Consider the following 27,743-nt stretch of genomic DNA (forward strand, 5'->3'; position numbering starts at 1 on the left):
ATCATAACCAGTAAAATATAGCCATGTTACCTATTCACAATACGTGCTACAATTGTACGGTACGGCCTGAAAAGCCGGGTGTCACAGCGAGGATCGATACGAGTGGGAGTAGCGATTAAGTTCGTCAAAAATAAGCGAGTGATCGATTGAAATTCGATGAGCGAGAGTGTTGCGATGACTGGCGATGGCAGCGAGTAAGACGATTCGTACACAAAGATGACAACACACAAAAAGCGATCCAAAAGTGTTTTAAGTTCTCGAAAAGTTGATAAAATCAAAAAGGTTTGAAGAAACTTGTTTATGAAAATCCTCCCACAGTGCGGCGTTAAACTGTTTCGATGTTCGCACCAGCGCTATGCGGCATTAAAACTCGTTTTACGAAATTTTCTCGTCACGTGGCAGTAACTTGAGTCGATTGTCACACCATTGTTACAAGAAATTCTCGTTTTGTACAAAGGTTTTGATTAAATTTTAGAAAAAGTTTTGTAGGGAAAAGGTCGGTTTTTACTTTGGGTAAACAAAGCTTTCTTATAATATCAAAACTTAATTTTTTTAAGGTCGGCCCCGCATGGCACTTTTCCACGAAAGTTCGACAATATGGCTAAAACGCTTATATATAGGAAGTACCAGTGGCGTATCCACCACGTTTTAACCATATGGCTTCTGTCTCGTGAGGCGGCGTCATACGTGTAAACGTAGTACAGACATATTTGCGATGACTCGATCCAAGCGAGGAAGGGTTGGATCAAGTCTTGAAAGGTGAACCGAGTGATGAAGTCATTTCGAACTCAGTTTAGTGACACGAGCGAGTGCGATAGGTGGTAAGCGGGATGAGAAAGTTCGATAAACATGATAAACGAAGACGGTGGCGTTATGCGTAAAGCGATAAGCGACAAGCGATAGCGACAACCGTCGAGCGATAGGCGACGATCGATACACTGCAAGCGATGGGAATATGCGAGTAATGCGATTCGATTGGATTGATCGACACCACAAAATTTAACTAACATTAGACCCCACATGGCTTTTTTCCACGAAAGTCCGCTGATATGGCTAAAACACGTATATATAGGAAGTACCAGCGGCGTATCCACCATGCTTTAACAATATGAGTTTCGTCCCGTGAAGTGAGGTCATGTGTGCTAACTTAACACAGACAGCACAGATATTGGTAAGCGTTAGCGATAGTGATTACGTTAAGCGATACACAATGAGCGATGGAGCAAGACACAAGCGATAGAGCGGTACACAATCGATATAGTGATACCCACGATATGCGATAGTGCGATGCACATAATAAGCAATTGAGCGTCACATAATAAGCGATTGAGATTGCAAAATACCCATAATAAGCGATAGCGATTGCGAGATAGATTCTTGCGATAATGCGACTGCGAGCGTGTTAACTTACGAAAAGTCTAGCGATTACACGCTTTGAGTTGCGATTGAGATTGTTACGCCTTGCGATGTAGTGTAGTGTGTCGAAAATAGAGTTAGTAGTATACTTGGTCTAATAACGTTCAACTTGTATGGCACTTTCTTCACAAGACATTGGTTGGCATCGCGAAGCACTTATATATAGGAAGTACCAGCGGCGTATCCACCATGCTTCAACCACATGCCCCTACCCTGAGAATCGGTGTCGCACTGTGTTGACATGGTCGAGATGCTTATATATAGGAAGTACCAGCGGCGTATCCACCACGCTCGACCATGCTTTTAACGTCGTGGCATCATTAAAACTCATTGCGATCTCCGTGCACTGATCACAGTAATCCCGTGTGCACCCGTGATTAATTTGATCCTTGCACATTTATCGTAATTTATCTCAAGAATGCATAGTAGGGGTAAAACACATTATATAGTACATAGTGCTAGTATATAGTCCATGCGCGAGTGCGAGATGGTGAAAGATAAATAGAGTCCACATTGCGTCGAGAAGTAGAATAAGTTCATCATGCAAAAGAAATTAGTGGCGAAAATCGTATCGTTACAACAACATTGGAAGCATAATAAATGTTGCTGCGGTGAACTGCTACGGAGACTGCGATTGTTGCTGAAATTCCTCAAGTATGCGGCCCCGTGCGACAGTGCTGGGTAAGATGACCATACCAGTTGCAATTTGCGCAAAAGCGACAATTAGCTTCTGGCGGGTGATGATACGTACACATGAGACACAGGGGATGAGTTCCGTTGTAGTCGCGCTTCGAGTGGACTGGAATTTCTTGGAGAGGTTCTGGTTGCGACAGTTCAGTTAATGAAGAGTTTGGGCTCATGGTCCATCGTTTGCGGCTGGGCTGAGCTTCCTGAAGCGGTGCGTTGGCATCGGAGGATTCGTCCGAGGACTCACCTGAAGAATCGTCATTAGAATCGTCGGAGGAATCGTCGGAAGAATCGTTAGAAGAATCGATGATGATTGCTTGATGAGCTCGTTTGACAGGATTCTTGGAGAAAAATCCATCCAAGACTCGTTTGTCGTTGATTTATGCGGCTAAGCAGTAGGTTTCTTCGATGGTGGCAGGTCTTGCAACTTCAACAAAATCGCCCACACACTCAGGCAAGCCACGAATATACTTCGTGATGGCGTGAGAAGAAAAAAGAAGGCATTAAGAGACCCTCCTGGCCCAACCCTAGACACTCTTTTTTTGTCGTATTGACTTGACTTGGGCAGATTATGCTAAGTTGTTTGAACCTTGCAGTGTAGCTAGTATTGTCACCTTCGACTTGCTTGATTTCCCAAAATTCGTTTTCTAGCTTCTAAACTTCATGGGGGAGGGCAGTACTCTTTCTTCATGAGCTCTTTCAGCTCATCCCAAGAGAGGGCATAAGCTGCGGAGATCCCATGTTTGTTACGTTTGGCTGTCCACCAGTCGAGTGCTTGCGATTGAAATACTCCGGTAGCGCAAGTAGTACGAAAACCATCGGGACACCCACTCTGACGAAGGGTAACTTCGATAGAATCGAACCACTGGAGTAGTTAGGATATACCTCCCTCACCTGTGAACTCCATCGGGTCACAGGCTTTGAAGTGTTTGTAGAGGAAAGTAGATTGCGGTGCTTCCGTCTTAGAGTCTTCCGGGGTACGAGAGTTGCTGAGAGAGTGCACTTGAGCGACAATTTGAGGAATGACCTTGGCCACTTCCCTGGCCATAAGCGAGGCAATCCTCTTCTCGGCGCTTCGTTTGGCTCTTCTCCTAGCTGTTTGTCTCGAGGTAGAGTCGTTTGAAGACATCTAGACAGAGAGAGAGTTGGAGTGAGATTCGATCATAATGATTTTTGAGTTTGCGATGCGATTGAGCGCGATCAAAACTTTTTATAGGTCGTATAATATATTTCACATAGGAGCCACATAGGAGACACGAGATTCCTAAGTTCCCACACAATTGATTTGGTTGCATATATAATTAGTTGTAGCTTATACTTGTACACATACATGTCGGTATAAGTTGCGATGCAGAGAGAGAGAGCGGGAGCGAGTAATTAGACATTAGTTTTGTTGCGAACATTCGGCTTTCGTTGTAGATTTCGATGGCTGTGCGAGCTGTTCGGTTGCAAAAACAGGGGGCGAAAATCAAAAAATCGAGAAATTGATAAAGCGTAAAGTTTTAAATCGTAAACACATAAGCGTAAATAGGTTCCATAAAGCGTGAAATCGGCAAGTCGTATGCTAGGAAAATAGATAGAGTGCCTCGGGTGTTTAGGCGTCGACTGCCCAAGGTAATCCAACTATACCTAACAAGTTCGTGCACGCGCGTTGCCCTAGAAGGCTTATGCTTCCACTGGGATGCAGCTCATGGCACTCGTCTTCCTGGTCATTGCGTGGCTCGAGTTATCATTATAGTCGAGTCCTTGGTGAGAGCTTTTGAAAACCATTTTTATAGAGAGCAGAATGGGTTATTAAGATACGGGTTTCACCCCTGACTTAATAACTCTGCTCCTAACTATGGTTGTGCTCTTCGAATAAATTCGGGAGTTCCACTGGATTTTGAAATGGAGACTTTCGTTGAGATATGAATGTCACTCCTAGCTCAACGGAAAGTTCTCGTGCTAGAAAAGTACGCTGAGTGAGCGATCTTGTCGGGAGTTCTTGGTTTTCACACCTGATCTCGACTGGACCACTCGGTTATGTTGCGCGAATATTTTCAAAAACATGTGTATTGTGTTGGCCTTAGGAAAGGCTAAGTAGCATTCCAGCCTTAGGAAAGGCTAAGTAGCATTCCAGCCTTAGGAAAGGCTCTTCGCGCGAAATTGTAGTATGCGGTGTTCATGCGAAGTTGTAGTTTTTAGCGGATTCGAATGAGAGTATCAAGTAGGCCCGTGCAATTCCCCTACTGGGCTCACACGAGTCGGCCCCCTGGTACTTAGACTATAGACTAGGTCGTTTCCTAAGATATCGACCCGGACTAGGTCGAGTCTTGCCTAATTCCCTATAGTTTTGGCTCTGATACCAATATGTCACACCCCAACCGATGGCGGAATCATCGGGGCGCGGCACTAGGCGAATCAAATTGCTCAAGAGAATCCATAACAACTATATTGCGACAGTATTTATTACATTTGTTATCCCATACTAATAATCAGTACAATCACATAAGTTATCACAGATTTCTTGTCCTCTGGAACAATACAAATCCGACAACCTAGATTTTAGGTGAGTTTCTAGAATTCCTAGCTTGATTTGAGGTAGCCTGTGATCTAACCTGCAACGTACGTTAAAATAATGTCAATAAAAAAGTATTGGCGAGCATACGGGTTTGATATGTAATAGTGTAATAGATAAGAGCTTCGAATTTCCACATACATAAACGTAATACACGACATATATACTCACAAAACTGATACTACCAGCTAAGTCCTTGAGCTGCGATTGCGATTGCTAAACTAGGCCTCGTCGGGCGCAATAGTACTATACTAGTCATGGTGGGACGTCACGAGTATAAGTCCTAGCACATATGTAACTAGCATCACGTATAACTATGCACGTAAGTCATTCACAAGTGATAAGTAGTTTAAGCATTTGATGTAATTCGATTTGATAGCAACGTATGTTATACCCAAAAGTGCAAAAGCAAAAAGGGTTCAAGTATACTCACAGTCGGTGTTCGGCAAGCAAACACAACTTGATTGGATTGATGGGAGCGCGTCTGAGATTAGCCTGGTTACAGTTTGATAGCGTAAGCGTCGAACAGTGCGTTAAACGGTGGCGAGTGAACCAAGTGTCGAATGGTAATCCGATCGGATGGCAATCCGATCGGATGGCCAGTCGATCGGGTGGCAATCCGTTCGGATGCTCATCCGATTGGATGACCATTCGATTGGATTGTCGCCTTGTTTGGTGATGAGGTGTTTATGTATGATGGTTGTCCTTTTGAAGTTTTCGTTGTAGCATTTTGAAAACAGAGAAGTATCTCTACCTTTCAGGTCGATCAATCGAACGGTCGTTCGATCGGATGACGATCCGGTTAGTAGGACACTTTGGTGAGGACAAGTTCACAGCAATCCGATCGGGTGGCAATCCGTTTGGAACTGACTAAGTGTTGAACATGTTAAGAATTGTTTAAGTGCTGAAGTTCAGAACATCACATGATCGAATGGTTGTTCGATCGGATGGCATTCCGATTGGACGACAATCCGTTCGATGTTCAGAACTTGACAAGTTGAATTAAATAGCTTAGGTGTGGAACCAAGTGCAAGCCGATCGGACGGCTGTCCGATCGGGTGGCAATCCGATCGGGTGGCAATCCGATCGGGTGGCAATCCGATCGGACGGCATTCCGTTCCAACTGCCTTGATCGTCTTGACACTTGATTGTTTTGAAAGTTTGCGGTTTTGATCGAGACAATATGATAACGTGCTAAACAACAGAAACTCCATCATGAACCAAGTCATCCGATTGAACAGGAATCACCCTGGTCCGATCATTAACTGTCCGTAACGGTTGTTCATGCTTAACCCGAAATCGGTTGTCTCTTTAGACAAAATCAGATCTGGAACCAACACTTCACTTGGAATAAGTAGAAGATCAGAACGAGCTCTGTTTCCATCGGTTTTAAGTGCATTGAGTGTAAAGAGTTGAAGGAAAGTTGAAAAAGTTTCTTTCAATCCTTTTATCATTGAATGTGTCTAGATCTATGCGAAATCGTAGTGAAATCATGTGGAAAATCCTTCAGATCGGAGTTATTCTTGGTGGAATGAGGCCAACATTTGAAGTTCATAAGAACTCCATGATGACATCATTCTAGAACACCTCAAATCCATTGATTTCATGGTTAAAAGTTATGATTCAAAGGTGAAAAGGATGGAGAAGTGTGTGCAGATCAAAGAAGTACAAGATTTGAGTTGAATACTTACAAGAATCGCTAGGAATCGAGAGGAAAAGCCCCAAAAGCGTGCTGGTCGAGTGAGAGCTGTCACATCACTGTTCAAGTGATGTGACAAGTGGTATTTATAGGTGAAGTGGAGTGAAGAAATGCAATGGATCGGATGGCCGTCCGATCGGGTGGCTGTCCGATCTGGTGGCTGTCCGATCGGGTGGTAATCGATCGAATGGCCACCCGATCGTGTTGTGACAACTCGAATTTCCAAGATTTCTATTTCGCATTTATTGCACGTTCATTGTTCGTGTAATTAATTATTTGCACCATTGATTGCTATGGAATGGTATACGTGTTGATGCAATAAATTGTATTGTGTGATTGTGCATGGTTGTTTGATTAATTGTGATAGACTTGTCAATTATGTGAACTTGGTGGTGAAACTGTGAAATGCTTGTAAGATGGTGTAATTGTGTAAAATAAAGTAATTCAGGGTGTATAGAGTAATTATTGAAAATTAAACCATACTTAACCCTAATCTCTTTCACTAATCATTCCCTAATCATTTTCACAAACCAAAACACGTACTATACTCTCTAATCTCCTAGCAATCATCACCATCATCATTGGCAAGCTATTCATCACCTTCGATTCCACATTTATTGCTATGGAATGGTATACGTGTTGATGCAATAAATTGTATTGTGTGATTGTGCATGGTTGTTTGATTAATTGTGATAGACTTGTCAATTATGTGAACTTGGTGGTGAAACTGTGAAATGCTTGTAAGATGGTGTAATTGTGTAAAATAAAGTAATTCAGGGTGTATAGAGTAATTATTGAAAATTAAACCATACTTAACCCTAATCTCTTTCACTAATCATTCCCTAATCATTTTCACAAACCAAAACACGTACTATACTCTCTAATCTCCTAGCAATCATCACCATCATCATTGGCAAGCTATTCATCACCTTCGATTCCACATTTCTCTAGGATCATCACAAGGGCTTGACTGATTTCTTGTGAGCGCTTAACTTAGCATACCGAGCAAACCAAGGTGAGTTCACACAGCCAAGGCATGGGGTTCCCAGGGTGGGAATGGGATTGGATTACTTTATTGTACGTACTCAGTTGATAGAACATAACGATAAGGATACGACTAGACTAGTAACACTTATTGAACTGATCTTCGCACACCTGCCAAGGGTTGGCCGCGATATTATGACTGACTTCGCACACCTGCCTTTGGAAGGCCGCGAACTGTAGTTTACTAATCTTCGCACACCTGCCTGGTAGGCCGCGATACAGGTAAACCTAGTCTAGGATACTCGGGATGAACATCCCCTAATATCTTCGCATACCTGCCTGGGAGGCCGCGATGGAAACTAATACGATACATGACATAACGAACGAACATACTACTACTCACACTATACTATTACTGAACTGTTAACTGTGAACTCGCTCAACTAGTTGTTGACTCGTTGCTGCATGCCTTGTAGGACCTTAGGTACTTATGGAGCTTGCACTGGAGGCGCGGTCGTTGTGGACAAGGATCGTGATTACTACGTTGAACTGTTATGACGTTTAAAACTATTAACTATGTTGGATTATTTTCTATGCTTCCGCTATACTTTGAAACTATGATTATGTTTGAAACACCTATCGTATTGGATGTTTGGTTTACATTTATTTTACTTGATATTAATTACATGTTCAATATGATTGGTGGCTTGATCCTGGTCAGTCACGCTCCCAAGCGGTGATACTCCGCGAGTGGATTTTGGGGGTGTGACAGATTGGTATCAGAGCCATTGGTTATAGAGAACTTGGTTTTAATATGGGAAAAACGTTTTTATTAAAACCAGACTATAACCAGAACAGTGCTCTCGACGATCCACAACGACGCTTCGCTCCACGTGCAAGACTCGACATCCTAGGTAATAAGGTTTATGTTTATTACCTGCTTGCTAGAACTGCATAGAACTTTGCTCGTAGTATGCTTACATTACTTTGCTCGCTACTTGTTATTGCTTGAGAACACTTACGTGCTTACACTCTTCTGTCATCACACTATTCGCGAAGCTTTCTCACTTATGTTGCCTTTGATGTGAAGATCAATGGCCGGACGAATTAACATGACTCAAGCCCAGCTAGAGGCTCTAGTTCAAGCTCAAGTTGCTGCGGCACTTGCAGCTGCTCAAGCAGGTCAACACGCGCAGCAGCCCGTCTGCACTTTCAAGAACTTCATGGACTGTCGTCCAAGCTCATTCAGTGGCACCGAGGGGGCAGTGGGACTCCTCCATTGGTTCGAGAAGCTAGAATCTGTGTTCGAAATGTGTGAATGCCCTGAGGCTCGCAGGGTCAAGTACGCCACTGGCACTTTGGAAGGAATCACGTTGACTTGGTGGAACGCGCAGGTGCAGATCCTAGGGTTGGCAGCTGCTAACGCCACCCCTTGGAATGATTTCAAGGAATTGATCAAAAGGGAGTATTGCACACGTGAAGACATTCACAAGTTGGAAGATGAACTGTATCACTTGAAAATGGTTGGGTCAGAGATCGAAGCCTATACCAAACGGTCGAATGAACTGGCCGTGCTATGCCCAACTATGGTGGACCCTCCAGTGAAACGTATTGAGTTGTATATCAAGGGTTTGGCGCCAGAGATCCAGAGCCATGTTACATCGGCTAACCTTGATAATATCCAGGCTATTCAGCGCCTTGCTCATCGTATTACAGATCAGGCAGTGGATCAGAACAGACTGCCGAAACGTGTCAAGGCTACCACTGCTGCTGTCACCACTTCTGCTACTCCCAGTGACAACAAGAGAAAATGGGAGGGGGATTCCAGCAAGGGATCAGTTTCTGTTCAGTCTCAGCAGCGCAAGACAAATGACTACCAGAATTCGAGTCAGCAATCATCTGGCAGTCAGGGGCAGGGTGGATATCGGGGAATTCACCCACTGTGTAATAAGTGCAACAGACACCACAGCGGAAGATGTCGCAGGGAACGTTGTCAAAGATGCCTCAAGATGGGTCATGAGGCTAAGGATTGTAGAAGCTCGCGGCCAGCAAATCAGAACCAGCAACTCCCACCGCCAGCTCCACAGAACCAGCAGCAGCAACCACAGCGTGGAAACCGGGGATGTTTCCAGTGTGGGGCAGAAGGTCATTACAAACGCGATTGTCCTCAGTTGAACCAGAATCAGAACCACGACAATAACCAGGGCAACGGGAACAACAACAACAACGGGGGAAACAACAACAACAATGGCAACGAGGCAAGAGGTCGAGTTTTCGTGTTAGGACGAGGAGACGCAATGAATGATATTTGAACTTATAACTTATTTTGGGTTTTCATTATTATGTTTCCGCTATTCAAACAAAGTTTGGTTTGAACATCAATTGTATTGGGTTTTATGAATTATTTTAACTACTATACTTTATGTTTGATATGATGGATGGTTTGATATTATTGAGCGCACCTGCCGTAGTTATGGACCTTATGAACAGGGTGTGCAAACCCTACCTTGACAAGTTCGTCATTGTCTTCATCGACGACATTCTGATCTACTCCAAGAGTCAGGAGGAGCACGAGCAGCACTTACGTCTTATTTTGGAACTTCTTCGAAAGGAGCAACTGTACGCAAAGTTTTCAAAATGTGACTTCTGGCTTCGCGAAGTCCACTTCTTAGGCCATGTGGTGAACAGGGATGGGATTCATGTTGATCCATCCAAGGTGGATTCGATCAAGAACTGGCCTGCACCGCGTACACCGACGGAAATACGCCAATTCTTGGGTTTGGCGGGGTATTACAGACGGTTCATTAAAGACTTTTCGAAGATCGCGCAGCCGCTTACTATGCTGACACAGAAAGGTGTCACCTACCGTTGGGGAGATTCCCAGGAAACCGCTTTCCAGTACCTAAAGGATAGGCTTTGCAGTGCACCTATTCTCTCATTGCCGGAAGGCACACATGACTTCGTGGTTTATCGTGACACATCGATACAGGGTCTTGGTTGCGTATTGATGCAACGGGATAAGGTTATTGCTTACGCTTCGCGGCAACTCAAGATTCATGAACGGAACTACACGACGCACGATTTAGAGCTGGGAGCTGTTGTTTTCGCGCTTAAGATATGGCGACACTACCTGTACGGTACCAGGTGCACAATTTACACCGATCACAGGAGTCTCGAGCATATTCTTAAGCAAAAGGATTTGAACATGCGTCAACGGAGATGGGTTGAACTACTGAACGACTACGAATGCGCCATCAAGTATCATCCAGGCAAGGCCAATGTTGTGGCCGACGCCCTCAGTCGAAAGGACACCCTACCTAAGCGCGTGCGAGCGCTACAGCTTACTATTCAGTCCAGTCTTCCTGCACAGATACGAGCTGCTCAGATAGAAGCATTGAAACCCGAAAACGTCATGGCTGAAGCCTTACGCGGTTCAAGGCAACGAATGGAACAAAAGGAAGACGGCGCCTACTATGTAACGGGGCGTATTTGGGTCCCACTTTATGGCGGTTTACGAGAGCTTGTGATGGACGAAGCACACAAGTCTCGCTACTCGGTACATCCAGGGTCGGACAAAATGTACCACGACATCAGAACTACTTATTGGTGGCCTAGCATGAAGGCCCACATCGCCACCTATGTTGGCAAGTGCTTGACCTGTGCAAGAGTCAAAGTTGAATATCAGAAGCCCGCAGGCCTACTTCAGCAACCCAGGATAACACAGTGGAAATGGGAAGAGATTTCCATGGATTTTGTTACAGGCCTACCCAGATCCCAGCGTGGGAATGATACTGTATGGGTGATCGTGATCGACTCACCAAGTCTGCACACTTCCTAGCTATAAAGGAAACGGATAAGTTCTCCACTCTCGCAGACGTCTACCATAAAGAGGTTGTTTCGAGGCACGGGGTGCCCACCTCTATCATTTCGGATCGGGATGCACGATTCACGTCAGAACTATGGCAAGCGATGCACAAATCTTTCGGCTCACGATTAGACATGAGCACAACATATCATCCTCAGACGGATGGGCAGTCTGAGCGAACGATCCAGACTCTTGAAGACATGTTTCGGGCATGTGTTATTGATTTCGGCAACGGCTGGGAAAAGCATCTTCCTTTAGTGGAGTTTTCATACAATAACAGTTACCACACCAGCATTCAAGCCGCTCCATTCGAGGCATTGTACGGACGTAAATGCCGGTCACCTCTCTGTTGGGCAGAGGTGGGGGATAGTCAGATTACGGGTCCAGAGATTGTTGTGGACGCCACAGAAAAGATTGCACAAATACGACAACGCATGGCGGCAGCACGCGACCGTCAGAAAGCCTACGCGGATAAGCGTAAGAGGCCATTGGAATTTAAGGTCGGGGACCGGGTTTTACTTAAAGTCTCACCCTGGAAGGGTGTGGTTCGATTTGGTAAACGGGGCAAACTCAATCCACGGTATGTTGGACCGTTCGAAATCACTGAAAGAATAGGCCAAGTAACCTACAGACTGAACCTACCAGCTGAACTCGGTGCAGTTCACAATGTATTTCACGTGTCGAATCTGAAGAAGTGCCTGTCAGATGAGACCCTCATAGTTTCTTTTAAGGAACTCACTATCGATGAGCGGTTGCAGTTCGTCGAGGAACCAGTTGCAATCACGGACCGGGATGTTAAGGTCCTCAAACACAAGAGAATCCCTCTTGTTCGAGTTCGTTGGAACTCCCGACGTGGCCCAGAGTACACCTGGGAACGCGAAGACCAATTGAAAGAAAAGTACCCTCAGTTATTCGGAACCAATACAACCACTACTGAGACTGAAGCTACTACTACTGAATTTCGGGACGAAATTCCAAATCAACGGGGGGATGATGTGACACCCCAGGAAAACCAGTGAACGATATAACTTACCTAGCTTCCTCAGTGAGTGCGTACCAAATTTCGGGACGAAATTTCTTTTAAGTTGGGGATAATGTGACAACTCGAATTTTCAAGATTTCTATTTCGCATTTATTGCACGTTCATTGTTCGTGTAATTAATTATTTGCACCATTGATTGCTATGGAATGGTATACGTGTTGATGCAATAAATTGTATTGTGTGATTGTGCATGGTTGTTTGATTAATTGTGATAGACTTGTCAATTATGTGAACTTGGTGGTGAAACTGTGAAATGCTTGTAAGATGGTGTAATTGTGTAAAATAAAGTAATTCAGGGTGTATAGAGTAATTATTGAAAATTAAACCTACTTAACCCTAATCTCTTTCACTAATCATTCCCTAATCATTTTCACAAACCAAAACACGTACTATACTCTCTAATCTCCTAGCAATCATCACCATCATCATTGGCAAGCTATTCATCACCTTCGATTCCACATTTATTGCTATGGAATGGTATACGTGTTGATGCAATAAATTGTATTGTGTGATTGTGCATGGTTGTTTGATTAATTGTGATAGACTTGTCAATTATGTGAACTTGGTGGTGAAACTGTGAAATGCTTGTAAGATGGTGTAATTGTGTAAAATAAAGTAATTCAGGGTGTATAGAGTAATTATTGAAAATTAAACCATACTTAACCCTAATCTCTTTCACTAATCATTCCCTAATCATTTTCACAAACCAAAACACGTACTATACTCTCTAATCTCCTAGCAATCATCACCATCATCATTGGCAAGCTATTCATCACCTTCGATTCCACATTTCTCTAGGATCATCACAAGGGCTTGACTGATTTCTTGTGAGCGCTTAACTTAGCATACCGAGCAAACCAAGGTGAGTTCACACAGCCAAGGCATGGGGTTCCCAGGGTGGGAATGGGATTGGATTACTTTATTGTACGTACTCAGTTGATAGAACATAACGATAAGGATACGACTAGACTAGTAACACTTATTGAACTGATCTTCGCACACCTGCCAAGGGTTGGCCGCGATATTATGACTGACTTCGCACACCTGCCTTTGGAAGGCCGCGAACTGTAGTTTACTAATCTTCGCACACCTGCCTGGTAGGCCGCGATACAGGTAAACCTAGTCTAGGATACTCGGGATGAACATCACCTAATATCTTCGCATACCTGCCTGGGAGGCCGCGATGGAAACTAATACGATACATGACATAACGAACGAACATACTACTACTCACACTATACTATTACTGAACTGTTAACTGTGAACTCGCTCAACTAGTTGTTGACTCGTTGCTGCATGCCTTGTAGGACCTTAGGTACTTATGGAGCTTGCACTGGAGGCGCGGTCGTTGTGGACAAGGATCGTGATTACTACGTTGAACTGTTATGACGTTTAAAACTATTAACTATGTTGGATTATTTTCTATGCTTCCGCTATACTTTGAAACTATGATTATGTTTGAAACACCTATCGTATTGGATGTTTGGTTTACATTTATTTTACTTGATATTAGTTACATGTTCAATATGATTGGTGGCTTGATCCTGGTCAGTCACGCTCCCAAGCGGTGATACTCCGCGAGTGGATTTTGGGGGTGTGACACGAGTGGTCACTCGATCGGTGGTCTCCGGCGAATGGCGTTTCGATGTTCGTTTTGTTCGTTAAGCGTTGCGATAGTTTGGTTACACATTTTCATACCCATACTCGTATATTTATTATAATTAGTCACATAGGTTCGTATAAATATCCATATTTCAAAGTTGTGATACAATAACCGGGTTTCGTTTCGTATATGCGTTCTCTACGACACATCACAGCTATCGAGGATGGTAGAATAGGTCTTCACTCAACATCTTCGTGAGCGTTAGTGTGTGTGATGCGATGTGTTATAGCAATAATGTATGCGTAATATGCGAAAATATACTGCGAAATAGCGATGTATGCGATATAGCTACATTATGATCCGAATCTCTGGTGCTAGGCGTAACGAGTATAACGAGTAGTAACAACGCACGAACGTGCGGGTTGTTACATTTACAAACACTTTAAAGGCAGAATTTTATACACTTTATTATCATGTTCATGGCTTGTTATTTAGCCGATTTAACTTCAATTAACATATTCATATCAATTTTCGCATTTACACATCTGAATTTACTTACTAAAATTCAAATTACACTAGAACAACTATCAATTTCTAGTGTTTAACATGTTCATACAAAAACCCACTTGTCACCTTCAATGGTGATCATGAATTCACAAGAATTAGGCCTAATTTCATCATATACTTGTCTAGGGTTTACTCCTAGACACTACAATGTTCATATTTCATCATATTACAATCATGCAACAACGAATTTCTGAATTCTCTAAGTTCATCAGAATTTCAAGTAGAGATTTACTATGAAATTTACATACCTTGTGACTCCTTTTTCACTGTAGATCACAAATACGTGCTCGGATTTTGATTTAGGATTCATTTGAGCCTTCAATTTGAGGGATTAGACAAGAACTAGGGTTGTGGGGTTTCTCTTGGTCGCCCTATGCTTCTATCGACCAGACACACACATTCTTGTGTGTGTTTGGTTTATTTTATTTTGTTTTTATTAAATCAAGTTTCAGAATTAACACGTTTAGTCCCTCCATTTTCCTTAGTTCACATTTTGAGTGTTTTAACCCACTAGCAAGTTATTACAAGACTCTCGACTAACTGGGTTATTTATTCCTAGTTAGTTTTTATCATTTATTTTATTCTTTATAATTCTAATATAAAGTTTTATATTTTCGGGGTGTTACATGTTGTTATAGGAGAATTCTATTAAGGGTAGATGGTCGTCCCAATTTCCACCGAAATCTATGACACATGCTCTTAACATGTCTTCCAGGTTTTGGATCGTCCTTTCACTTTGTCCATCTGTCTAGGGATGGTATGCTGTACTTAAATTCAATCGTGTTCCCATGGCTTGTTGGAAGCTTGTCCAAAAATGCGAAGTGAAACGACTATCCCTATCTGACATAATGGAGAGTGGAACTCCATGTAATGACACTACCTCGTCTATGTATAGCTTAGCTAGTCTTTCCATGCTAAAGGTTTCCTTCATTGATAGGAAATGAGCTGATTTGGTTAATCGATCTATAATCACCCAGATTGCATCGTTACCTTTCCTGGTTTTGGGTAGCTTAGTAACAAAGTCCATTGTTATTAATTCCCATTTCCATACGGGCATTTCTAATTGTTGAAGTAAACCTGAAGGTTTCTGGTGTTTTGCTTTAACTTGTGAACAAGTTAAACATTTAGACACGTAACTAGCTATATCCTTTTTTATTTCTATCCACCAAAAGTTATTCCTCAAGGCCTGATACATCTTGTTGTTACCAGGATGCATCGCATACCTAGATTTATGAGCTTCCTCTAATATTCTATCTCTTAGATTCCCTTGTCTAGGTACCTAAACTCGTTTCTTATGAAATCTCCAGATTCCATCAGTTACTTGCTCTAGTTCCTTGATCCTTCCTTTCATTCTTTCAGCATCATCCTTGATCGCTGTTTCTTGAACACTTTTCAGTTGTTCCATTAAATCTAACTGTAGATTTAATCTAAGAGCACGAACTCGTCTTTGCTTCTCATGATACTTACCACTTAGGGTATCGGCTACTACATTTGCTTTTCCTTCGTGATATTGAATATCACAGTCGTAATCACTTAAGATTTCCATCCATCTTCTTTGCCTCATGTTCAATTCTTTTTGCCCAAATATGTATCTTAAGCTCTTATGATCTGTATATATAGTAAACTTACTACCATACAGGTAATGTCTCCAAATCTTGAGGGCAAAAATTATCGCTCCTAACTCTAAGTCATGAGTTGTGTAATTTTCCTCGTGCTTTTCAATTGCCTTGATGCATACGCAATCAGTTTCTTGTGTTGCATTAACACACAGCCTAATCCTAGCTTAGAAGCATCGCAGTAGACTTCAAAATCTTCGGTTCCTTCGGGTAAGGCAAGAATTGGGGCATTCGTTAATCTTTGCTTTAGAATTCTAAAGGCTTCTTCCTGCTTAGGTCCCTATTCAAACTTAACAGTTTTACAGGTTAACTTGGTTAATGGAATAGCTATCTTAGAAAAGTCTCGGATAAAATGCCTATAATATCCAGCTAATCCTAGAAAACTTCTAACTTCTATAGCTGACTTCGGGACTTTCCAACTGGTGATAGCTTCTATTTTGGAAGGATCTACGTGAATGCCTTCATGATTCACCATGTGTCCTATAAATTGCACTTCTTGTAACCAAAATTCACACTTCGAAAATTTGGCATAAAGCCTTTCTTTTCTTAACAGGGTTAAGAGTGCATGCAGGTGTTCACAGTGTTCTTCCTGGCTTTTGGAATAAATAAGTATATCGTCAATAAAGACAATTACAAATTTATCCAAGTACGGCTTACAGATTCTATTCATCATATCCATAAATGCTACAGGAGGTTAACCCAAATGGCATGACTGTAAACTCGTACTGACCGTACCTAGTCCTGAAAGCAGTTTTAGGAATGTCTTCTTCCTGTACTTTCAGTTGATGATATCCGGAGCGCAAATCTATCTTAGAGAATACCTAGCTCCCTGGAGTTGATTAAAAAGATCATCAATCCTAGGTAACGGGTAGCGATTCTTAATGGTAACCTTATTCAGTTCTCTATAATCAATACACATTCGCATCGAACCATCCTTCTTCTTCACGAACAACACAGGTGCTCCCCAAGGGGATGAACTGGGTTGTATGAATCCTTTCCCTAACAATTCATCTAACTGCTTTTTCAGTTCTATCATCTCGGTGGGTGCTAAACGATATGGTGCCTTAGCTATTGGAGTAGTTCCAGGTATTAGATGAATTCTAAATTCCACTTCCCTATCTGGTGGTAATCCAGGTAGATCTTCTGGGAATACATCGGGGTATTCTGATACTACTGGAATTTCCTGAAGTTCTTTGCCTTTAGTGAAGTCAAGGTCCGTAAGCATAGCCGAATTCCGATCGTGAGAGTTCGTTGGAACTCAAGACATGGACCGGAGTTCACGTGGGAACGCGAAGATCAAATGAAGCTCAAGTATCCTCATCTATTCCCAACTGACTAATCTAATCCTGTTATAACTGGTGAATTTCGGGATGAAATTCCTTTTCAAGTTGGGATGATGTGGCACCTGGGGAAAATCCACAGCCATGCTGATCTAACACTGTGCTTCTTTGAGTTACTTATCAAATTTCGGGACGAAATTTCTTTCAAGTTGGGGATGATGTAACAACCCGAGATTTCAAGGTCTTTTCTCTGCGCATCACTTGTTTCACAATCTTGTTTTCACAATTCATTTTACGTTGTATCACGTGTACGATATTTGATTGATTAAGCTATTGTTACGTTTGGGTGTTACATGTGAACCTAGGAGTTGTTTAATGTCTGGAAATTAGATGTTTATGTTTAACTTAGGGCTGAACAACACACTTGAATTGCATGAGACCCATGTCGACGAAGAACTAAGGTTCTTCGCCCTGAGCACATGTTGACGAAGAACTAGGGTTCTTCGCCCCAATCACTCCACGACGAAGAAGGTTCTTCGTCGAGGGAGTTGTTCGCCGAAAGAGCTCTCGGCCCAGGTGCATTCGTAGCCCAGTTTGGTGTTTATGTTATTTTAATTTCATAACGGCAGAAGGAAACTCTATCAGTATAGTAAGGTACTTCAAGAAGGAAAAATAGAACTTTCAGGTCATAAGTTCTCGGCGAACCTTCTACCTATGAATTTAGCAGGATTCGACGTCGTACTAGGAATGGATTGGTTAGCAGCCAACCATGCTTGAATCATATGTGATCAGAACTCTGTATAAATCAGTACGCCAACAGGAGAAATAATTCTGATTACAGGATATAAACAACGCAAGACACTGAAGTTCATTTCAGTAATGAAAGTTGCTAGCTACGAATGGAAACAGGGCATAGTGTACATGATTTAAGTAATCATTAACACAAAAGATAAGGGTCTACTAGAATATGAAATGGAAATTTCCTTCAAGATTTGGATATCACTCCTAACTTGAGGGTAGATTTCGTGCAAAATTCAAAGTATAGCTGAGTGAAAGTCATCGATGCCATTGTAAAACAATGGATATATGGAACCATATCCACTGACCTCTTACACACCATCCTCATTCCAGGCCAGACCGCCTATGATGCCTGGACCACCCTGGCTAACCTCTTCCAGGACAACAAAAACACCAGGTTTGTCTTTCTTCAGTAGGAATTTTCCAAACATATCGGCCTACTGTTAATAGGTTAAACTCATGTCTGATCAGCTTGCTAGTGTGGGGGCCCCCATTGACAATCAAAGACTTGTACTTCAACTTTTAACCGGTCTTACCAAACAGTACGACGGGATTTCAATAATCCTACAAAATAGGTATCCTTTGCCTAATTTTCATGAAGCACGTTCACGTCTCACGATGGAGGAAAGTAAAAAGAAGCATCAGGTCGCTCAAGCTGCCCATTCCTCCATCACTGCACTTGCGGCTGTCACCACTAGTCCCTCCCCATCTGACAGCAACAATCTGCCTTCTGATCGTAACCGTGTACGGGGTCGTAGCCATAGACGGGGCCGAGGGCGTGGAACCAATGGTCGTGGTGGCCGGGGGTACAATACTCAGCACCCGTACATTGTGTTTCCATAGGTTTGGGCATCAACTCAGTGGGCTGGTCTCATGACTAACCAGGCCCAACAATGGCCAGTAGAAAACGCGAGCATGACCATTCCCGTTCACATGGCAAACCAGCAAGGTAATATTTCCCTGTCGGTTTTTAATGATTGCGTTACAAAAAAAAATATTATAGTGCGCAATGGCATGACCATTCCCGTTCTTGGACAGGGCAACCACACCTTACCACCCCCATTCCCACCTCTTAAACTTAATAATGTTCTCTATGCTCCTCAGTTAATTAAAAACCATATTTCTGTTTGTCGTCTTACTACTGATAATTTAATATCCATTGAGTTTAACCCTTTCGATTTTCTTGTGAAGGACCTCAAGACCAAGGCCCCTATCCTACGATGCAATAGCTCGAGTGATCTTAATCCTCTCACCACACCTCTTCAAAGTCTCTCCTCTTCACCGCCCACATTTGCTGCTATCACCCAGGACCGTTAGCATTCCAACGTTAATCTCCGCCTTTTCAGGAGAATGAAACACCTCTTCTACAAGAAAATTCAAAATTCTGCCATTCTTGACATTCGCTTCAGCATTCAACTCGCTTCCTTCTCTCTTAATCAATGATTCCGTGACATTAGTATATTGTATTGTTTCATTATTCAAGATGTTTGAAGGAAGAACTTTAGGGTCAACCAAAGGTGCTGACTGGTCAAACCCTACCATAGAATCTTTAAGAGTTATGTGGTGATCCTCAAGATGTAAGAATTCGAGATCAGTTTCAAAGGTCGCATAGGATAACAATCGGGAACATCAACTACATTATAACCTGGTAGTTTAGTAGGGGATTCAACCAATGGATTCTTGAAACCAATTTCTTATTGAGGTGAAACCAAAGCTTCATTAGAAGGAGACCCATGTAATGGAGTTTGAGCGTTTCTCCATAAAGAATTTGAATTTGTAGGTACGTATCCATAAGCATACGTATCCATGATCATGAAACAACTCATTGCCAAACTCATGCCTATGACAAATATAATGTGAGTGGTCATGCACATAAGGTAATGGAATGTGATGGCCATCTGGATATACAGTTGGTCCCAGAGCAACATGATCGTGAGCCTCGTTGTAGAAAGGTCTAGAATCATTTGAATTTCTAATGTGGAACCAAGGGGGAAATAAAGGGGGACAATGGTGACAAACATTATTTACTTCAAACATGTTGGTACCATGAAGTATGTTATTAGGAAAACCAACATTTTCACCTGATGGTGGTAACCAATGCACATTCTCTGGTGACTGGGACTGGTGGTCAACCAGTGAAAGATAAATACCATAAAGACTATGGTAACTTGAACACGAAGGCGGAGATGTGAAGTCAGTACCAGGATGACTAGGCGTGTAATAGTCAGGGCTCTGTAGCGGCTCCATTTGGTGTTGCAACGCACCCAAATGAGGGATTGTTAAGTGATGTAGGTTAATTAGGGTGACGGGTGTCTCAACTCCTTGAAACTCATCATGTGGATTATTCAAAGCATCTACATACCTCCTTTCATTATCCCTATGCTTCACATCAAGAAAATGCAATGGATCATCAAGTTCCAAATTCGAGAACAAAAATACTTTCAATCTAGTAAACCCATCACCCGTGCCCAATTTGTCACACTCCTCCATCATATTAATCACATCATCATCATCCACAACCAACACAAGAGCATCAAGATCCTCATCCGGTTGCTTATATTTCAAAACACGCGCCCCCTCAAACAACTCTTTCATCCTCCCCAACAGTTCTTCAAACCCGATATCTCCTAGAACACTCTACCACCTACATACCTAAGTTTCCCATCCTGTGGCCACGATGTTGCTCGTGCTCCTTATCGACTTGCACCTGGGTAGTTGCAAGAATTGTCTAATCAACTCCAAGAACTGCTGGATAGAGGTTTTATCTGACCCAGTTCTTCGCCTTGGGGAGCCCCAGTTTTATTCGTAAAGAAGAAAGACGGGTCCTTTCGCATGTGTATAGATTATCGAGAACTTAACAAGGTGACCGTCAAGAACCGCTATCCTTTACCACGTATCGACGATCTGTTTGACCAGTTGCAAGGGTCAAGTTTTTACTCGAAAATCGACCTAAGATCGGGCTATCATCAGATGAGAGTCCGAGAGGAGGATGTTCCAAAAACAGCTTTTCGAACGCGGTATGGCCATTATGAGTTTCTAGTTATGCCATTCGGGTTAACTAATGCACCAGCGGTTTTCATGGACCTCATGAACTGCGTGTGCAAACCGTATCTCGGTGATTTCGTCATCGTGTTTATTGACGACATTCTGATCTATTCACAGAGCAAGGAGGATCACGAGCGATACTTGCGTCTTATCTTGGAGATTTTGAGGAAGGAGCAACTCTACGCGAAATTCTCTAAGTGTGACTTCTGGATCCAAGAAGTACACTTCCTTGGTCACATTGTTAACGAAACGGGGATACACGTAGATCCTGCTAAGATTGATGCTATCAGAAATTGGGCGACACCGAAGAATCCTTCAGAGGTGCGACAATTTCTTGGTCTCGCTGGTTACTATCGCAGATTTATCAGAGACTTCTCAAAGATCACTCAACCCCTTACCTCGTTGACACAGAAAGGCGTTGTATACTCTTGGGGAATGAAACAAGAAGATGCCTTCCAGTTATTGAAACAAAAATTCTGCAGTGCGCCAATCTTGTCTTTACCTGAAGGTACCGAGGATTTTGTGGTGTATTGTGATGCTTCTATTCAAGGTCTCAGTTGTGTGCTAATGCAACGCGAGAAGGTGATAGCGTACGCTTCTCGACAGTTGAAGGTTCATGAGAGGAATTACACGACTCACGACTTAGAGTTGGGGGTCGTGGTTTTTGCGTTAAAAATCTGGAGGCATTACCTGTACGGTACCAAATGTACTATTTACACCGACCACAGGAGCCTCCAGCACATCTTCGACCAGAAAGAGTTAAACATGCGACAGCGTCGCTGGGTGGAACTCTTAAACGACTACGACTGTGTAATCAAGTATCATCCAGGTAAGGCTAACGTTGTAGCTGATGCCCTTAGCCGGAAGGAAACGAAACCCAAACGTGTCCGCGACTTGCAGCTCACTATCCATTCTAATTTACCTGACCAGATCCGTTCTGCTCAAACTGAAGCATTAAAAGGGGAAAACATTGAAGCTGAGTATTTGCGGGGCATGGAGAAACGACTCATAAAGAGATCTGACGACATTTACTATTTCATGGAACGAATATGGATTCCTTTGTTTGAAATCTTAGAGAGCTTGTTATGGACGAAGCGCACAAGTCTCGATACTCTTTCAAGTGGACCAATGTTGTTGGAAGCTTTCTCGGAAATGGAAGAAAAGACTTGAAGCGTAGACAAAACAAAGATTAGTAATCGCTAATTAGCAGATAAAAGTATAATTAAACGGATATCATGCGGATATAATTACCAAAAAGATGAAACACCAAATAGTCAGATATTCAATGCCCCGTAAACACTCGAAGAGATCAGCCATGGTCAAATCTCCAATTTCATCGATTGTTCCACCATCACTGTTCTGCAAAGAAAAAATAGAATATTCTACTAACTTACTTTTGAAAGTCCACGAGGATTGACATTCAATTTTATTATAAACTTACGATAGTCAATCTCTTAAGTAATGTACAACTCGATAAAAGACGCAGAAGCGTTTTATCATAAGTCCATATTTCTTGCATGTTTAAGGTTGTAAGGCTACCAAATCCAATAGATGATGGTTGATGATCAAGAACACAACCATTGAGATACAATTCTGTTAATTGATGGAGCGAGAAGAGTGATAAGGGTAGCCTATAGCTCCCATTAAAGTCAAGTTTTAATATCTTGACAGTTTTTTTCTTTGACAAATGATGAATTATATGGTCAATCTCAACACATGAGCCATCTACTTCCATGCAAAGGGTGAACTCATTGATTGGACCCTCATGCACTAATAGAACTTGGTATATAGCATAGAAAAGTTTACATTTGTTGGTCATCATTTTCCTCTCACTTGGTCTGTCGAACGTTTGCTCCAAAACAGACAACTCATCCCCATGAGTCGATACTTCAAATGCATCCTCCTCAATAAACACAAGTTTAGGGATTTTGGTCCAATGGTACCTCCATTCCTTAGAGAGGATGCTTGTCCTTGCTGCCTCTTGAATCGGTAGTAGACATAAGATGGTTTCTATTATCCCCGAAGGAAGCTTGCCGAGTTTATCCATCTTAAATATTCTTGTTGCCTGCAAAAATAGCTACCCTCTTTAATACACACACAAAAGAAGCCCTAAAATCTCCCAATGTATAACCAAAATTTCCCAATGATTTAAAAGTTATAATAGCCCTAAAATCTCCCAATGTATAGCCAAAATCAGAACCAAGAAGACTACACTTTAAACTTTGAGTAGCATGACAAAGCAAACGTATTAAATTTCTAGTGCTTATGGTAAATTATCATAAGCACTCTAATTATTTCTAATCACATTGTCCCTTGAACCCACCTAATGCAACAAATAATATGTAAAACAGGATTGATATATATCGTAATAATGTGAATCCTCATGATTCATTCAAGGGTTAAACAGATTAGATTAAAAACAAAAGAAGAAAGCTAGTTTTTTTTTTGATTAGACATATAAGGATTTTTTTTATGACAGACTACATGTGTATGAGATTTATGGTATCCTCTCATATAAGGGTTATTTTTATGGTATCCTTATTTTCAAGGGTTAATAAAAATCTCATTCCAATCATCAGGGCAAATTACATAAGGATAGCAGGTAGTCTGTCAGAAAAATTGCAAATGTTATTTGATAAGTATACCGACCCAGAAGCAGCACCCAACGAACCAGCCTCCAGCGTCGACGACCAGAAGCATAAACCGGAACGGAGTTAGGGTTCAAAATTCAAATCTACAATTATACACATTTGGTCCTTGTATTTTGATAAGTTGTCAGAATATTTTTCTAGTTTTTTTAAGGAACATTCTTTTGTTTAATTAAAATATTTATATACTCGTTACAAATGAAACCATTACAAGATATGTGGCTTATCTCCAACCTTGTATGGTCAACAGATATAGGGTTTATAGACCAAAAAAGTTCCTTTAACCACCAGACTTGTCTTTTGAAATGAGTTCACTTATTTGAGTTCTTACATTTTGTTATTTTTTTTTTTCTTGGAGTGGCATTTTATGTATGTTACTAAAGAGCAGCATCAACTAGCATTGATATAAACCTACAAACTAAGGGTGTAAACGAGTCGAGTTATCTGAGGTCAGCTAAAAAAAAACTCAAAACGAGTCGAACTTAAACAAGCTCGAGTCCAAGCTAGAGTTTATTAATAAGTTTGTTTTGCAAACGAGCTCGAGGCAGATCGCGAGCCTAAATAGGTATTATGTATTTAGTTATATAATAACAATGATTATTTATAAAATTATGATCAAACTAAATATGTATCTGATGTTATATATATATTTAGAAAAAAATATAAATTATAACTAATAAAAATTAAGAGTTAAATGTCATTTTAGTCACTATGGTATGGGCCATTTTGCAAGTTTAGTCTAAAAGTTTGAAACGTTGCCATTTTAGTCCAAATAGTTTCAAGCGTTGTCATTTTAGCCCACTGGTCGGAAATCTCAAGCTTCGTCACTATAGGTGGGGGCGTGACCATCAGTACATTACCTGCTTGGTTAATCTCTTGAATCAAAATTCTGTACATCTACAAACATAAATTGGAAAAAAAAGAAGTTAATGGTTTCCACGTGGCTAAATGGGAGGCCACCACGTGACGACTACTGTAGACACAAACTTGTAAATGTATGTATCAGTAATAATAATAATTTTATGTATGTTATCTAGAAACAAATTTACAGTAGGTCAGGCGAGGTAACAGTTCATGAAAGGTTCGGTTTAGAACGGGTGGCTTTAAAACCTGGTCATTTTGGTATGAGTCAGAACGACCTTTAAACCAATATGTTCAGGTAATAACGGATTATAATCAAAAGTGATTTGAGTCAAAACAAACTCTTGTAGAAAACTATTAGACGACGACTTTTGTAACCTTGAGAACGATTACTGGATCAGATGACTTAACACTATCAAAATATAATCAGAAATTTTTACAAAATCTATTCAACGCTCTTCATTCAACTGCACACATTGTACATATCTATGTGTTATATGCTTAGCCCCACACATGAAAACTTCAAATTCATTTCACCATTTTGGTTGGTTGAACCAAAAACACCCGGCAACTGATGATGTGGTCAAATGAACCAACTTTTGAGTACATGTAAGTGGTGTGGTTGATGGCTCAATGGTGTATGTTGAGAACACTTGTGGCAAAACCAACTATGTTTCATGAGCGCAAGGCCGCACAACAAACATAGTAAGCAGCTATGTGATTGGGCAACAGATGGCGATTTTGATTGAAGAAAAGATGCTCCAGGGTGGCAGAGCAAGCTCCTCGCTAATATACCACAAACATATAGAAAGGATAAATGGTAAAAAGACTACGTATCTAGTCTTTGTGTACTTATATTTTTAACAGCTGAACTGATTAACAAAGAATCCAGTATTTTTGTCAACAATGTGAGCATATCAACTGCTAAAACCACAAAGGAACCATTACAAATTGCATTTCAAGACTAATTTTGCATTGTCGATAAGCGAAGCTGGGGCTTGTGCTCGTTTACTAAACGAGCTTGTTTTAAGTTCGGGCTCGAGCTCGTTTAAGCTTGGCTCATTTTGAGTTGAGCTCGAGTACCTAGGCTGGTTTGCGTCCCTATAATAAACCAACCAACATAAGCAACCTATACCATCTTCTTGGTGTTGATGTTGTATAAAAAAAAACCCCACTTAATAAGGAGCATTTAAATGGCCTGCAAATGTGTGAGGTGTGAACCTCTCTTCAAGACCTACTGAGCTTTGATACACACCCATTTTTTTTTTACTTTTTTTGATTCAAGACTCATCTTGCAACCCATCCTTTAAGCCCAGCAAATGAGAATTGTCACGGCCCTCGACCTGGTTTTACCCGTTTCAGGAGCCGCGGGACAGAAACCCGTGGCATTGTTTGTTTTGGCAGCGGAAATTTTAACAGGATCTCTTAAATTGAAAATGGCTAATTATTTTATTTCACATTTTGGGGACAATACCCATAATTTACAATAAAGGAAATTTCCTGAGGAAATTCCCTGTTTTTACAAAACATGTTTATTTATTTTACTGAGCCACCTCTTCAAGCTTTTAGTGCTACACCGCACTTTTCCGGGGTCACGGTAAATCACCTAAAACATGTTTAAAAAAGAGTTTATCAGCGGGGAAATACTGGCGAGTCATTCATTTTGCACAAAACGACACATTGTTATAAATTACAGGACTAAGAGCGATTACAATTGCCACTATCTTATAATTATCTGGTCCAGTGACACCCCCTGGTGATGATGGTTATACCACTATTGGGTCCTTTCACCCAATAATGATGATTATCTCTGTTTAGGTTCGTTCACCTAAACGAGAGAGAATAATAGTAATGTGCACAATACCCCACTTACTGCCAGTAACTTAAGATAACAAAGACTTACCCCCTGTAACATATAACTCGAAAATAATTCGAGATATTGTAAAATACTTTTGATAAAAAAGAGAATGACTCACATTGCAAGTTTAATTTGGAAAGAACCTTGCCTACTGATTTAGTCTTGTAACCTAGGTAAATAACAATGCACACGAAACTAGGTCAGTAACTTAATACAACATTTATGAAAGCTCACGAAATCAAAACCCTCACGACGAATGACAAAGTATAGCCCGAATTCAGGCAACACTTAAACATCCATCAGATCGGTTTCAATCGATCGGACATTGTATCGTAGCAGTGATCGAGTTATTACCCTGTTGTCACAGCAGAGATTCGTGCTTGTGTGTGTTTTTGAACGAAACAGCGAATATCTCAACGTACGAAACGAATTTTTACGTCGAAATACAACAGCCATGCAAGTGCCAAACTCCTGAGCTTTATACTGGATTTTGGCTTCTCTCGCGTGGCGCGCCAGACCCACCTGGTCCTGGCGCGTGACGCGACGGTTACCCTTTTAGGGTAGGGTAGCCTCGTGTCCCACATAGCCCAGGTGAGTCAATAACAAACGAAATTCGTGCTTTACAAACGATTTTGAAGATAATTATCAATTAGGGGATACCCCCCTTGAGTTTTAGGGGGCCCTGATCCTAGTTTCGATTGTTTTGAAAAATTATAGGTCATGCCATACTACTTGGGGGTCTCAATTAGGGTTTCCTATTGGGCATTACTAAAGCAAGAAATAGAAATTTTAGCGAGGGTTGTTACATCTTCCCCACCTTGTTTAAAATCTCGTCCTCGAGATTTACTGGAACAAGTAGGGATATTTTCGCTTCATTTCTGATTCCAGTTCCCAAGTGTACTCAGGTCCTCTCTTTGAATCCCACTTGACTTTGATCAGTACTAGTCTTTTGTTCTTGAGAAACTTGACCTTTTTGTCTTCTATCTGAAGTGGTTTCTCCATAAATTTCAACTTTTCATTTACCTCTATATCTTGAAGAGGTACTACCAGGGATTCGTCAGATAAACATTTCTTGAGATTGGATACATGAAATACGTCATGTACCCCGGCTAGCTCCTCTGGTAGTTGTAAGCGATAGGCAACTGGTCCTATTCGCTGGATTACTGGGAATGGTCCTACGTACCTTGGACTTAGCTTTCCTTTCTTACCGAACCGAA

At 41.6% G+C, this 27,743-nt stretch overlaps 2 protein-coding genes across 2 annotated transcripts; one reads left to right on the top strand and one right to left on the bottom strand.

The window, feature by feature from the left end:
• The first annotated feature begins 18,573 nt into the window (after nt 1–18,573).
• On the top strand, nt 18,574–18,957 carry LOC110876211. Its single transcript, XM_022124388.1, has one exon. The coding sequence runs from the start codon at nt 18,574–18,576 to the stop codon at nt 18,955–18,957; it is 384 nt and encodes a 127-aa protein (XP_021980080.1).
• A 3,435-nt stretch (nt 18,958–22,392) lies between these two features.
• LOC110876210 (F-box/FBD/LRR-repeat protein At1g13570-like) lies at nt 22,393–23,206 on the bottom strand. Its single transcript, XM_022124387.2, has 2 exons — nt 22,601–23,206; nt 22,393–22,518 (listed from the first exon to the last, which is right to left on the bottom strand). The coding sequence occupies exons 1-2, from the start codon at nt 23,204–23,206 to the stop codon at nt 22,393–22,395; spliced, it is 732 nt and encodes a 243-aa protein (XP_021980079.2).
• Nucleotides 23,207–27,743: the final 4,537 nt, after the last annotated feature.

Source organism: Helianthus annuus, chromosome 6 (genome assembly GCF_002127325.2).
Source record: "Helianthus annuus cultivar XRQ/B chromosome 6, HanXRQr2.0-SUNRISE, whole genome shotgun sequence".
Taxonomy (NCBI): domain Eukaryota; kingdom Viridiplantae; phylum Streptophyta; class Magnoliopsida; order Asterales; family Asteraceae; genus Helianthus; species Helianthus annuus.

Coding starts and splice junctions, on each gene's coding strand:
- LOC110876211 (XM_022124388.1), top strand. CDS start 18,574: ATGTCTGATCAGCTTGCTAGTGTGGGGGCCCCCATTGACAATCAAAGA.
- LOC110876210 (XM_022124387.2), bottom strand. CDS start 23,206: ATGGATAAACTCGGCAAGCTTCCTTCGGGGATAATAGAAACCATCTTA. Junction 22,519..22,600: donor TACTTAAGAGATTGACTATC/GTAAGTTTATAA, acceptor TTTTCTTTGCAG/AACAGTGATGGTGGAACAAT.